Here is a 15,104-nt window from a genome sequence, read left to right on the forward strand (position 1 = left end):
AGGTGAGAAAATGGCTTGGACTGTGGTGATAGAAGTGGTTGGGTTCTAAAGGTATTTTGAAGGTAGAGCTGATGGATTTGTTGGACGGGATGGAAGGAAGAAGTAGTACTTGTGACTCAGGGCCCAGCATCAAGGCTGTCAGACCCCTGGAAGATGACCCTTTTCCCAGGACTGTTGAAGGCTTAAGCAAAGGAGATTCCACCGAGTCACCCCAAAGGGGTAGCAGTGCGAATGGGTGCTTTGAGTTGAAGGGCGAAGGACAGCATCAGAAGAGGCAGGGTGGGAGTTTTGGGGTTTTCTACTATGGGACAGACCCAGGCTGCTGTAGCAGGCCCCACCCCAAATGGAGATGCCAGGGGAGGCTGGATGCCTAGTGCCACAGCCTTGACACACTTGGTTTGGGAGTGAACACAAGGACAGACTGCATTTTCACCCACTGTGGACTCGTAGCCAGATTTAACTTGTTTAGAAAACTAAGTGCTGTCTCATTTTCTGTACCCATGTCTTGTGGAGTAAATCAAGACCCATTATACATATTTTATAATGGTCACTTTTGCTTTTAAAGACATGTGCATTATTTTTGTAATCAGAACAAATACAAACATTTTAGAAAGAATGGTGAAATGGTCAACATTAATCAATTCAGAGTGTCACGGAGTTAGCCTGTTGAGAATAGAGTAAGTGGTACCCTCAAGGAGTGAGGGGGAAGCCAGATGTAAGAAAGAATGGAAAAGGAGAGTGTGCACCATTGAAGAGGTGAATATAGGTCTCATTTGAGAAACTTGAAAGGGTAGGAAACAATGAATGGTAAGAACAAACATATGCCACGTAATTCTGAATAAAGTTTATTAAATAACATGTACAGCCAATGTAGTAATTCAACATCTATTTGTCAGATCGATCCACTGCATAAAGAAAAATAGATGAACAGAAAAATCTGTGTCTGCATAGTACATGCTCTTGGTGTATAATTTAAATGGCAATACTTTAATTGGTTATATATAATGTCAGTTATTTTTCTTTCAGAATATATTTTTTGTAGTAACCTATTCTAGCAATAGGCCTTAATACTACTGCAGATAAACAGGACTGCAAAAAAAAAAAATCAAAAACAAAATAAGAAAAACCACTATAATTGAGATAACAGTTACCTTCTCTCCCAGAAAGAATGATTATTTAAAATTATAACACTTTACAAGGGCTATTTTTGTGCTAAAAATCGGCAGGTAAGTTATTTTGGAATTCCTTCATTTAAATATGCAAAAAAACTTCATGACTTCCTTATTTTACTCCCCCTTCGGTTCAAATTTTTAAAATTATTTTTCTATACAAAGTAGGTACATGGACTATACAAAGTTAAATATACATATTTACAGTCCCACTTCTTAAGCATGTGATTTTTTTTCTCTTACTGATCCCAGAAAGACTGCAGAAGTTAAGTAGTGTGGGGCTTGCCTTTGCCCAGAAGCATGGCTAATCTATTCAAAATGTGTTGCAGGGCATGCCGCCAGTTAGTTGCACTTGCAATTAATAAACCTGTATAAATATCTCAGCATAAAAATAGGTATTTTGTATTACTAAATGTCTGAAGACAAAGGGGCAATTGGAACCCTTTGTTCCTTGTTGTGTCATATGTAGGAAGCTGAAGTTTGATGCAAATTTTAACAGATGAGTTTATTAAAGATGGGCAAATTGGTGAGGCATACCTGGGATTCTGGAGATATACAAAGTCGTGAGGCTGGCATCATATGCAAATGTGGCTTTACAAATTGGTTTATTTTCTAGCTGTATTTAAAGAGGTGTTCAAACTTACCTACTTAATCAATAAGCACCCCTCAAAAAACAGGTAAGATCGTGTTATGAATGGTTTGCATCTAAGAAAGACCAGGAAACACATTAGCCAATATACATTCCAAAATGGGTGATGCTGCTGTGTGAAATGCATGTGGATATGCACTTGAACTACATTCGGAGCGGGGAGGAGAGACAGAAACAGAGTGTCCTTGGATGGTGAGGTGGACTTCCAAAGCACTGAGGCTTTCTTAGGGAATAGCAATAAGTCCCTTTCTACTCAGGAAGCTCATCCGCCCTCACCTATAGCCCCAGCCCCACCTCCACCATTATTAGTTCCACAGCCTTTCCCCCTTGGGATTAAGGCTCTGCTCTGTTCTAGTGAAAAACCAGTGTTTCTGTGAAGAAATAACACCTTCCTCTTGTCAGTCATTTATACTTTACTGTGAAGGAGTCAGTGGCAGTTGCTTTCCTGAGAGCATGCTTTGAAGGACAGGGAGTGAGGGTACTGTGGCTCTCTGACGGGGGTAGGCAGCTGGTGGGGGTCCTAAGATGCGTAGTGGAGGGAGAAGCTGAGGCACTGAAGACAAACTCTGTGCTTATAAAGACTCTGGGACATGGGTCCTAGGCCAATTCTGAGCTATATGCAAAGAGTCAGGGTTCCTGTACACACCCTATCAACCTGGAACTGCTACTCCTATTTGTGACCTTGGATGTGTATTTGTGGGCAGGATGAGAGTTTGAAGACCCTGGAAACAGTTCCAAGTATTTCCAGCCATAAACCACCTTCAGACAAAGGTTCTTCCAGCATCCTAGTTGTTCAAGGTGAGCTAATGGAGACAGAAATATGACAATGCTTTCTAGGGTCCCTTCAGGGAAAATTCATCTCTTCCTCTCTCACACCCTTCTTAGCACTTATCACAGTCTCTCTTGATTCAGTATTTTTGTGTGTCTGTCTCTCCAACCACCTCTGAGTTCCCAGCAGGCAGGGAATGAGTCATTTCTATCTTTCTCTCTCCAAGGTGTCTAACAGAGTGGCCAGTAAGCATCCTTGAATTGGATAAAGTTGTGACGGAACACCCCAGGCATCCCAGCAGCCTCCATCCCCCACAAAAGACTGGCCTCCTGGGAGTGGCAGAATCACGGCCTCACTCTTAGGGCCACTGTATCTGCACCTTCTGCTCTAAAGAGAAGCCTCACAGGGTGAGTCAGGATTCATAACCTTGGGTTCCTACATTTGGGGTAGTCCTTGGACTCCTATGGCCAATGAAAATGGAGACACGGTGAACCTCTTCTAAGGCTTGGAGTGTGGCTTGCTCATCAGTGGCCCCTGGCGTCCAGTGTACACTGGTGTACGTTACCTGAGTCACTGAACACCATCCTTGGTTCTCTGTGAGAACAGGCCTATCAACCCCAAACTGTCCTGGCCTAAAACAACCCAGAAAAGAAAGAGCAGCAATGGCATTCTGCTAAATGAAACTGTGCTGCCCTGAAGGTGACCGTTCATAACAGCCAGTGATACGGGGAAGGAGCCACTGCAAGGGCCCTCAGGCTACAGCGCTTCTTGAGTTAATCACCTGGAAATACAAATTTAACTATCTGCCTGGCCACCCTGCTCCAGGGGCAAACCTTGTGTGCTTTTGTGGCTGAACACCGGGGCGTCAGTGGCAAAGCTGCACGCAGGCTGAATGCACTGGGCGCCTACTTTGACCTCCATTTCCCCACCTACCTCCAGTGAGGCACTGGGCCTTGGGTAGTTTGGGGTCTCCGCTACTGTTTAGGGATCGCCTTGGCAGCCCTGACTGGTCTCTCACAGCACTAGGGGACTGGCAGGCTCCGGGGCGACTGGGGGAGTCTGTGTGGGCCTTGGAGGATGGCTGGGGATCTGCCTGTTGCTCTGAGGGCTCCTGCAGGCTAAATGACCCTTTTGAGCCAAAGCCGGTCAAGCCTGAAGCAGCAAGAAGCATTTCTGGCCTAACTGCTCCTGGACCAGGCTGCAGGTCAGATTACTCAAGGTGGGGCGGGGGTGGGGGAGAGGGCAGGGCTGGAGTGGCTCCCAGAAGCAGCTAAGTAAATACCAACTTGCCTCATTCCTTTTCTGCGTGGTTCAGCCCTGATACACGCAGTAAGCTTAGACAGGTCCAGGTTTTAAATGCAACACTTCTCTGTCCTCTCTTTTTCTTCTTTCTTTATCCACTGCATTAGTTTTCCTACTGACTCAATGTTTAAATAAAGAGACAAATTCATGAATTATGCTTCATCCTCCAATAAAAATCATCTCTGTGGTTTTCAGTCTTCTTATAGGTACAAAGGCTTTACATAGTTGCCTGGGAAAGTACCAAACTGCCTTGTCCTTCTTGAAGTACCTATAAAAAAAAAAAAAAAAAAAAACAATGAGAAGACTCACCCATTTGAGTTCAGAGAGAGTCCTTGGTAACAATCCTGCAGCTTGTAGAAGGGCATTTGGTTTCCAAATCACTTTCCCCTATCTTATCTCATTTAGGCTGCAGAATAATGCTGGGTGATAAGCAAGGCGGGCATTTCTAACACTCCCATTTTTTTTCACAGAAACCCAAGCTCAGAGAGACAGACTTTGAACCCAGGTCTCTGACTCCCAGCCCATTGCTCTTTCCAGTACTTCTCCTTTATGGAAGAATGAACAGTTACCAACACAACAAGGTACTGGGGATTTAGAATTTCTAAACTGTAGGATTTCTAAAGTCCACTGGCTATGACTGCACAGCAAAAGGAAATCTCCCTCCTGAGCCTAGGCCCCAGATGACTCCCTGTCTTCACTACCAGCCTTGTCAGGGTTCCCTCTGAGCCAGGAACGTTGAGCTACCAGGGAACAAGCCCTTCCCGGGCTGCTCCACATCCAGCATTGCTGGATCCCTAATCTAGCAATAGTTCCTTCCCTTGGGATTCTCTCTCTAAAGCTGGGAGATAAGGGTGGAGTGGCAGATAGATGTTGCGTCATTATTACCCTCTCATTAGCAAACATCACAATGTGATCATTGCATCCTTTCCCCGATTGGCTTGGATAGGGCTTCAGAATCCTGCTGCACACACTTCAAGCAGCCACTATCAGTGGGTTGGAGTTGTTGCCCAAAGTAAAACTTCTAGGCTAGAAGAATGTGTCAAAGCTAAGGCCATCTAAAACAGCTAGCTGAAACCCCAGGGGGATGGTCAAGGAGGCTGCAGAGAACTGAGATGGTAAAGCCCAGAGATGTGCTCATATGGGTGGTGAGCACCTTTCCTGACGGATGAGAAAAATGAGCTCTCCTGGGTTATTTTCTTCATAGTCTGAACACAAGGCCACTTTTCTAAGTGTTTGAGGAATTAAGGAATCTAAAATATTTCCTTTATTTAGCTGCCTGGCGGATGCCCCTCACCCCATCCCAAGTTCTCATAAAAATGTAAATACTCCTGGAAGAGTTTAACAAATCCCTGCTAGCCTGCACTCTAATAGGACGGCCACATGTGGCTCCTGAGCCCCTGAAACAGGGCTGGTCTGAACCGAGCGATGCTGTGACTGAGAAGAATGTAAAATACCTCCCTAGCAATTTTTCATACTGATGACGTGTTCAAATGATAATATTTTAAATGCACTGGGCTTAATATATTAAAATGAATTTCACTGGTTTCTTTGTACTTTTTTCAATGTGGCTTTCAGAAAATTTTAAATTTCATACATAGTTTGAATTATGGTTTTTTTGTTTTTGTTTTTTTTTTGCGGTACGCGGGCCTCTCAGTGTTGTGGCCTCTCCCGTTGCGGAGCACAGGCTCCGGACGCGCAGGCTCAGCGGCCATGGCTCACGGGCCCAGCCGCTCCGCAGCATGTGGGATCTTCCCGGCCCGGGGCACGAACCCGTGTCCCCTGCATCGGCAGGCGGACTCTCAACCACTGCGCCACCAGGGAAGCCCCATTATGGTTTTTTTTTTTGGCTGTGCTGTGAGGCTTGCAGGATCTTAGTTCCTTACCAGGGATTGAACCCGGGCCCTCAGCAGTGAAAGCACAGAGTCCTAACCACTGACTTTCAGACCTGGTTTCCTTCTGAATAGAACCTCAACGTGGTGAGGACCACAAAACTTCTGCGGGCCCTGGGAGGAGGATGGGGTAGTTTTCTAGGAGGCTGGTGAGGCCGAGGCAGATCTTTCTGTCTTCCCATTTGTGCTGAGGCCTTGTTCTCACGGCCCCAGTCCTGACATTATTTCGATTTAGCAAAGCTTTTCTAGGGAGATAGGAAAGAGGTGGTCTTTGGAAAGAAGATAAAGGTAAAGCCAGTTGTTTGAGGGGTAGAGTGTCAGTGGTTCCCAGCATTATATTTGTGCCTGAGCAGAAAGAACAGAGGCTCAGGGAGAGACGAGCCTAAGTTCATATACTGGCCCTACCATTTGCTCCCTGGGTGGTGACCTTGGGGCTAGTTACTTAACCTCTTTGGGCCTCAGTTGTTGAATCTGTGGAAAGAGGATAATTCTTGTCTTACAGGCTGTTTGTTGAGAGAACTTCAGTATATCAAGCATCTGTTTTGTTACAGAATCTCAAATTCTGATCTTTCTCTCCCCCATCCTATGAAAGTGACTCCTTTAATTAAGCAGGTTGCTTTGAGGAAAGTTATTAGAAGCCTCGAGTAAATGGGGTCTTTGGAATGTCTACACATATGCTTGAGCTTCATGGCAGAAATCTAGGCTCAAGTGTTCTTGTGGTGTTCCACAGGCGTTTTAAAAATTAAAATTTCCGAATGTAGGACGGACAGATGCGCAATAGAAATACAGAGGGAATTCCCTGGCGGTCCAGTGGTTAGGACTCAGCGCTTTCACTGCTGGGACCTTGGTTCCATCCCTGGTCAGGGAACTAAGATCCTGCAAGCTACATGGCACAGACAAAAAAAAAAAAAAAAAAGAAAGAAATACAAACAAACAGAACTCAATGGATGAAGGTGGCACCTGCCCTTCCATGCAGTAGGTGTTGGCATTTTTGGTTGTCAGGTTCAATGTTAGCATCATCCACACTGCCCTGAGAGCAAACATAAACTGGGTGGCTCATCGTTCCTAATGGTGGTATAGGAACTGAGAAGGCCCTTCTCTGTGTGTAGAGAATAGTGCTCTCTTCGTGACTCATCACGCCTAGTTCTTCCTTCAATACACAACTGGTAAGAAAAGTATGATGTCACTTACCAACAAACCATCCATCGTCACACTTTTCCATGACATCAACAATATCTCCATCTCGGAGTTCCAATTCATCATCATTCTGTGGTATATAGCTATACAATGCTTGGTAGCTAAATCTGTGAGAGAAATAAACATTGACTCAAACACTGATGGAATTAAATAATGAGTTTTAAAAACCCATTTCAGCTGAATCAACATTTGGGTAGTGTTTCCTACTCATCAGTGGGGATAAAAGTATTTTATTGGCTATTTCTCTAATAATTTGGGGAGATCCATGTGATAAGCAAATTAAGATTCACAGGGATGGGGAACTTTTGAGAAGCAAGTCCTGATCAGTCCTTTTATTCAGTTTCATTTGGTTACCACAGCCAAGCTTTTTTGTCTAGATGCTCCCCCTTTAAAGTTAATTGAGTCTTTTTCTTAACATAGGGTAATACATGTCGATTATCAAGGATAATCAGAAGTTACTTAGGTCCAGAGACAGACATTATATTCTGGTCACATACATTGGAGAACATGAGGCAATTGTCATGTATATATATAATTTTTTAAAGTACATCTCAATTGCCTCACTGTTCAGCAAAAGTACCTTGAGTTTCTTTACGTGCCAACACACATTTCATTAATTGCTTTTAAACGTGGATGCCACTTTTCTGAAACTCTTGAAAGCATTTCTATCCCAGTGATGTTTGGGGTTAAGATTTTTATTTGCTTGTTAGTTGGCCTTAAGGCAATTTGGTCTGTTCTGACAACAGGCTCTGGAAAAAGCTGGACTACTTGTGAAATCTGATACCTGTTTTGGCAGCAAATAAAGGCTTGCTTTCATTTACTCTTTCGATAGATATTTAAGAAGCACCTACTATGCACCAGTTCACAGTTCTGTTTACTTGCTACTTTGAAACACAACAGTAGCAGGTAAAACTTTGCAAACCAGCCCATCATCTACCATTTTCAGTGGATGTCAGTGAATGCCAGCATGTGGGCAAGAGAGACTAGAAACGAGTAAGTGGAGTCAGTTCCTAGGTTCTGCTCTCTGCTAAAACCAAAGGGGCAATTTAATTTTACATATTTATTCAAATGTAGTGAAACTCTGGTAGATGGATCTGCCCGCCAGAAGGAAGGTCTCTAATGAGGAATTAAGAGTTGCAGATGGATTTCCAGTTGGTAAATGAATACGTTTTGATGTTTCTGTATTTGCCTGCTGTCTCTTACCCAACCTGGACTCGTTACGATGCCTCAGGCCCTTTACTGCCGCTGTGGCTGCTTTGCCACTCTCAGCTCTGGGAGATTACTCCTGTTATCTGCCTCACTGTCTCACCCCAGACAGCGGAGACCGGCTGGAAGCAGTCCTGCAACCTTGCTGCTTGGGTCCCCGACTGGCTCTAATTTTGGAGGGGCTTCATACTGTTTGGACACAGTTCCATAGAGTCCTTCCCCCGCCTCTGAGCAGAGCTTTAATTTTCCTCCCCTCCTGCCCCTACTGCCATGTGTAAGGAAGGGTCCCTGGTCCTGGCCAGGCTAAACTCCCTTCCCTGGGCTATTTCCTCGACTTAACGTCTTCTCTCTTACATCTTTCGATTCTGTTAACTCCTTCTCAAGTATAGATGTGCTTAAGCCTCTGCATACTCCCTGAACCTACAGTAGCCTCCCTGTCGCCCGCTCCGCCCACCCACCATCGCACAGACTCATCAGCCCTCTGTAACACAGGGTCTGCCTGCAGCAGCGCTGTCATTGCAGAGGTCACCAACGATTTCTCCAGGTGCCACCTGGAGGACATTTCTCATTTCCTACCCTCCTCGCCTCTCTGAAGCAGGGGCACCACTGGCCACACACTGCTTGCTCTGTGGCACACAGTGAGTGCTCCTAGACCCTCGCCTGTGTCTCCTGCTGTCTCCTTTGCTGGCTGCTACTCTGTTGCCTTAAAAGTTGGTTCCCCAAGGACCTATCCTCAGTTCTCTTCTCCCTTTCTCCCAATCTCCTCGGGGAATCTTATATAATCTTATATTCTTCCATGCACCAGAGGCCCACTCTTTCCTAGCTCAGGCCCTCACCACTTTTTTGCTGTATTCATATCTCCAGACCACTATCTTTGTCCTTCGTCTCTGAAATCCTCTCTCCACTCTGTTGACTGATGTATCTACCTAAAACGAAATCCAATTCATGTGTTCCTCTTTTTTTTTTTTCTGGCCACGCTGCGTGGCTTGCAGGATCTTAGTTTCCCGACCAGGGATTGAAGCCGGGGGCCACAGCAGTGAAAGCGCTGAGTCCTAACCACTGGACCCACCAGGGAACTCCCAAGTATGGTCCTGATTTTAAAACCCTTCAGTGGCTCCTGAGTGAATGCAGACTAAAATCCAAATTTATTTCAGTTGCATCCTACAGTCTGGTCCTAACCTGCTCCTTGAGCTTTGTCTCCATTCCCTCCATGAACTGCACACCGTGGCCACAGGGGTTTTTCCATGTTCTCCAAACACACTACCTACTCCGGGCCTTTGCACGTTTGGTTTGCTCAGCTGAGAAGACCTTTTACCTCCCTGCTCTAGCTCTCAAATCCGATCTGTCTTTCAATGCTTATTCCAGAACCCCCTTCCTCTGTGAATGGAGTTTACTCCTTTGTGCTTAGAACATAGATAGCCAATACTTTTTTTTTTTTTTAAATGAATGGATCAACCCTATTCATTCCTCTCCAGTCAGAATTAACACTCCTTCCTCTACACTATCACAGCACTAGGAATGAAACCAGTCAGCGCAGCTCCCAGTTGCCCTATATGGCAGTAAATTCTTTACCTCTCTCCCCCAAGAGTCCATGACCTCCTTTATTTACCTGCCACCTATTTTCACGTTGGCTGATGGGAAACAGCCTTAACTAGAAACCCTCAGAGAAGCTTGGAGTGACTGGTTCATCCCCCCAAATGGCTGCCCTTCCCACAGTCAGTCAGTGACCCACTTCCTAAGCCCAATGGTCTACTGAGAACTCGAGAACTGAGGTTCGCCAAGTGTACTTACAAATCCTGGGAGGTTTGACTCCTGTCTGGGGTGACTCTTCGCTGCTGGGCTTGAGGTTGCTGAGAAATGATTAGAGATGATTTATTGTCAGAAGGGGATACCTTGTGATGAAAGTCAAGGGGATGAGAAACAGTGCTGCAGTAATGAACAGATTTTTCGGCAATGTTTATGATCTCATTGCAAACTGCTTCCTGTGGTGGCCCCGAGATATCCAGAAACCCCCATAAAACAGTCAACATGGGGACAAAAAAAAAGAAAGAGAGGAAGAGATGTAACATTCCAGACGAAGCACATAAGTCCAGGGAAACAACAGAGTTGAAGATCCAGGTTAAAAAAATAGATATTCCAGTAGTGGAGTGCAGGAGGAATCCAGGTGTAAGCATGGAAAAAACAGGTAAGATACAGAAGAATTTGGGATTTAGTATGAATATTTAAAAAAAAAAAAGGCAGCAGCATAAAAGCCTGTAATTAGTGAGTAACTGTTACAAATGGAATAATTACAGGATAGAAATGCAAGTATGTATCCCCAATCATGCACTAATATATTAATTTAATCCCACATGTAGGCAGAGTAGAAATATGGTCTCTAAATTCCTCTGCTTTTTTTTTTTTTTGAGGGGAGAGGGTGGCCTAACATCTCTCTCTACTACAATAGTCATATAATTCTTGTAAATAATGGCTCTGTGAGTTAACCAGGCATTACTCCAGTCTAGACTCTACAAATCAGTAAGAATTCTCTTTAGAAAAGCTACAGTCTTATTCAACAGGCATCTTACCACATAGCTCTTTTCAGATTCTGTGAGATCAGGTCCTGCTCTCAATGAATGATGAGAAGGCTGTGATCACCAAGCAAATTATAAGGGAGACATTTTAGCAGATGTCACATTGGAAAGGATTCAAAATAAAAGTGTGAGCAAATACACATACCACACCATCACATTCAATGACACCGGATACTCGTGGCCTGTGGCCACCGAGTTTCCAAGACAACACGGTGGGTGCAGAGGAGAAAATGCAACGTACAGAGTTAGAAGCAAGGTTCCAGGCAATGAAATGAGCACTTGGGAACATGGCTGCAGTGAGGTGAGAATGAACAACACAGGGACCCCAGATTGGCAGGGAAGAGACACAGAAGGGCTACCTTAAGGAACAGTTATGTCCCTCTGTAACCACACAGGTTGGTCCCCTTGCTCTCAGCTGGCAAGCATCTATGGAAGGGCTGCTGTACCAAAAGCCAGTTCCACTTATTCTGACTGGGAACCTCCTCTGGCCGAGCAGGCTCATAAAAGTATCAGGTATGCCCTTTTCCCGTGTGTATAAAAAGAGCAACACTTTTGAAAAACTCCTTGGTAATATGTGACGTATCAAGTGAGACTGTTCCCCAGGAAAAACCTGCACATGATACTCTCCAGCTAAGTATGCGATCGATGAGTTCTGATATCTCATGGGGCAGAGCTTGCTTCCAGAAACAGGATGGTGTGTCCTGACACACTGGTAGAAATGAAACTATCACTCTTCACTCACCAGCTTAGACCCCACATGCTGACATGGAAATAAAGTGCAATCGTGGCCAAGCGGACCTGTCTTTTAAGTAAGGATCCTATAGCACAGGCCAGGCCTTCACTGGAAGAATGTCTGGAATTATTTATCCCAGAGAGGATTCAAATCCAAGCTCTAAGAAGTCTCCCTAAATGAATATTTGAAGAGCCATCCTTGGAGAAACCCTCCAGCTAACGTGCAATAATAGTGATGAGTCACAGCAGCTCCAGGGCCTTCTAGAAGAGCGTTCAGATCTTCAGTGTGTGACCCCCTTGTTTCACAGGAAGGCCCAGAGAGGGTGAGGGCCTCCCCTGAGGTCACCCAGCAAGTTAGTGGTAGACCTGCCTCCTGGATTCACCTACTGTCCCACTGGACCTTCTCTTTCATCCTCGGACCATTTCCCTCATTATTAAGTGTGCTCACTGACATTATTCTCAATGAGTCCCACAGGAACCCTGGAGACAGGAAGGACAGGGTTTATCATCCCATTTTCTTTTAAAGCCCAGGAAGCGGATGCTCAGAGGGGTTTAGTGCATTCCCCAATGTCACACAGCTAACAAGAGGTAACACTGCCCCACCACACCATCCCTTCCTGTTCGTCTCCGCTGTAAATTCTCATCCATTAGCATGGCCTGCAGGACCAGCTTTCATCCCAGCCATCACTTCTATACTCTCATCCTTTTGGAAAACCTTTTCAAGTTCTCCAAACTGCAATCTCTTAAACCAGCGCCCTTGGACTCGGGGAGAAGAGACAGAACTGCAAGGGTTCTGCTCTTTAGAAGACGTCTCAGGACCCGCGGGCCTTTGCCAGGTGACTGGGAGCTGACCTTGTGTGGCCCCACTCACTGCCCATCCAGCCTCTGGATCAAGGCTTCTGCATAACAAAGGAAAATAATGACACTCCCAGGCATCTACTATATGGGCTTCTATGTGGCAGCACTGAGTGGGTGATACCTACAGGCAGATTTTGACTTGATAGAAGGTAAAACTTTCTAAACATGAGAGCTGTCCAACAGAAGGGACTTGCCTCGAGAGGAGGTGAGTGGTCAGTCCCAGCAGCTGTTCCAGCTGAGGCAGTGTTGACTTTTGCTAGATGGGATATTGTAGAGCACTGCTGCTCAAACCCTAATGTATGTCAGATTCACCTGGGATCCTGTTAAAATGCAGATTCTCATCTGCCACATCTGGGATGCATCCTAAGCCTGTTCATTTCCATTTGGTGGTGCCCATGCTGCTGGTCCACAGACCAACTTTTGGGGAGCAAGGCTGCAGAGCACCTCGGTTACCCAACACTGAGATTCTTCAGCTACAGTGTGCCAAGACTGGTGGGTCTGGCTCACCTCGTGAAAATAAAAGTTCTCATAAAGAGAGAAAAGATTTCCAAACTCCAGCTGGTGGCCTAACAACCTCAGGTCAAGTGCAGCACAAAGAGAGGATGCAGACAATTTACTGAGATGACCTCCAGTTTACCAAAGCCCCACAGCATCTTTCGAATCAACTTTAATCCTAAAGGAGTGACTGGAATCAATCATCTAGCAAATACTTCACACTTAAATTTAAAAGAGTTTTGGTGAATCAGCTACCTTAAGAACCACCTGATAGTTTACTATCCCCCTTTTTTTTTTTTTTTTTTTTGGCTGAGCCGTGTGGCATACAGGATCCTAGTTCCCCGACCAGGGATCAAACCCATGCCCCCTGGACCACCAGGGAGGTCCCACTGTCCCTTTCTTTTGTAAAGCATCTTTTTTTTTTTTTAAAGTCGCTTTCAAAGCACATATAGGGGGGCTTCCCTGGTGGCACAGGGGTTGAGAATCTGCCTGCTAATGCAGGGGACACGGGTTCGAGCCCTGGTCCGGGAGGATCCCATAGGCCGTGGAGCAACTAGGCCCGTGAGCCACAACTAGTGAGCCTGCATGTCTGGAGCCTGTGCTCCACAACAAGAGAGGCCGCGATAGTGAGAGGCCCGCACACTGCGATGAAGAGTGGCCCCCGCTTGCCACAACTAGAGAAAGCCCTCGCACAGAAACGAAGATCCAACACACCAAAAATAAATAAATTAATAAACTCCTACTTCCAACATCTTAAAAAAAAAAACACATATAGGTCCATTACCTCGCATGACTTTTATACTCACCCTTTGACTTGGGGAGGGCAGAAAAGGAAATTTTAAGGCTCATGGAATTCTGAAGATTTTCACAAGGTGGCAAAGCCACTGAGTACTGAACCTCTCAGGTTCTAGTCGCCATACACCACCTCCCTCTTGGCTCGTGATGGGATAGCTGGGGTAAGGATGATAGCAACACCCAGCTTCTGCCTCTCCTGAAAACAGGCACTGTAACTTTTCTTGAATACTTTTTCTTTGTGTAAAAGGTCCAGTGTGCAGTAATGGATGTCATCCAATCATTAACTCAAGGATCCGCAGTTCTGAGAAGGGATCCTGACCCAGCTGATACCCTCCTTGGACTCAGGTCATATGCAAACCAGAGGATGATCGTCACCGCAACCTTCACATCTAGACAAACTTAACATCTAGTACAAACTCAACTCATCCCTGAGAGTCACCTGGTTGCTTACTTAACGTCTGTGGAATAAATGAAGACGGCAAGAAGAATATTTATCCTGTTAGGGAAGATGGGAAGATTCAGTTTCTCCCTATTTGAAATGCATTCCTTAGATTTAAGCCAAACATCTCATACAGCGGAAATGTAAACAGTTTTTTTGGGGGGGAGTGGGGTGGGTGGAGTAGAGGTGGGTACAGCATGTGGACCTTTGGTGGAGATGGAAACCATTGATATCCGTTACAGGGACTCGCCCTTCACTTTGAAGGCTGTTTACTTTCAGACATTTTTTCCCTCTGGGCGTATGTTTTGTCTTTCCCTGGTCTCACTTTCTAACCATATACAGCTTTATATATCTCTTCCTCTGAACTTATCCTATCCAATACGGTAGCCAGTAGCCACATGTATCTACTCAACACTTGAGATGGGGCCAGTATGGACTGTGTCATAAGTGTAAAATTATTTACACTTCTTACGAAATTATTTTTTACAAAATTATTTCCCAAACTTAGTATAAAATGTAAAATAGCTCAACAATTATCCTGATTATATATTAAAATGATACTATTTTAGATATGTTTGGTTAAATCAAATATAACTAAAATTAATTTCACTTACTCCATTTTACTACCAGAAAATTTTAAATTACGTACGTGACTCACGTTATATTTCCGCTGGCCAGTGATGCTGCCAACCCCTCCCGGGTCTTAGCGTACACCCTTCTTTAAGCCTAAAAGTGGACAAAGTTCTAACCAGGACCTCAGCCAGGGCTGGGGATAAAGGGACTATTATCTCATGCTAAGTACACTTCAGACTCTTGGAAATACATTCCAGTTTTTCACATGTTTAGAAAAACAGCCACCAGCACCCCCCGCCCCGCCCCACTGCACTGCCCTCCCGGATCAACAGTAAGCAGGTGATAGTTGCTGATCCAGAAACAGCTTTTCTTCCATATTTGCACACAGAAACACAAGTCGGCCCTCCTGGCCTGGAGCTTTTGTTTCATTCTTCCGAGTGAGCAGCCCTTCATGTGTC

At 45.1% G+C, this 15,104-nt stretch overlaps 1 protein-coding gene and 1 long non-coding RNA gene across 2 annotated transcripts in view; one reads left to right on the forward strand and one right to left on the reverse strand.

Annotated features, from left to right (window-relative positions):
- Positions 1 to 2,917: 2,917 nt before the first annotated feature.
- SORBS1 (sorbin and SH3 domain containing 1) overlaps positions 2,918 to 15,104 on the reverse strand; it is a 237,035-nt gene continuing 224,848 nt past the window's right edge. The window contains exons 31-34 of the mRNA XM_060125606.1: positions 10,749 to 10,808; positions 9,973 to 10,163; positions 6,970 to 7,082; positions 2,918 to 4,157 (exon numbers count right to left, since the gene is read on the reverse strand). Of these exons, the coding sequence (XP_059981589.1) occupies positions 4,090 to 4,157; positions 6,970 to 7,082; positions 9,973 to 10,163; positions 10,749 to 10,808 (432 nt within the window). The 3' untranslated portion in view covers positions 2,918 to 4,089. The remainder of the gene's footprint in view (positions 4,158 to 6,969; positions 7,083 to 9,972; positions 10,164 to 10,748; positions 10,809 to 15,104) is intronic.
- Positions 4,376 to 14,622, forward strand: LOC132506846 (uncharacterized). Its single transcript, XR_009535973.1, has 4 exons — positions 4,376 to 4,470; positions 7,808 to 7,968; positions 8,050 to 8,130; positions 13,882 to 14,622. It is a non-coding gene; the product is annotated as an uncharacterized LOC132506846 (long non-coding RNA).

The sequence above is a fragment of the Lagenorhynchus albirostris genome, chromosome 16, assembly GCF_949774975.1.
Source record: "Lagenorhynchus albirostris chromosome 16, mLagAlb1.1, whole genome shotgun sequence".
Lineage (NCBI taxonomy): Eukaryota > Metazoa > Chordata > Mammalia > Artiodactyla > Delphinidae > Lagenorhynchus > Lagenorhynchus albirostris.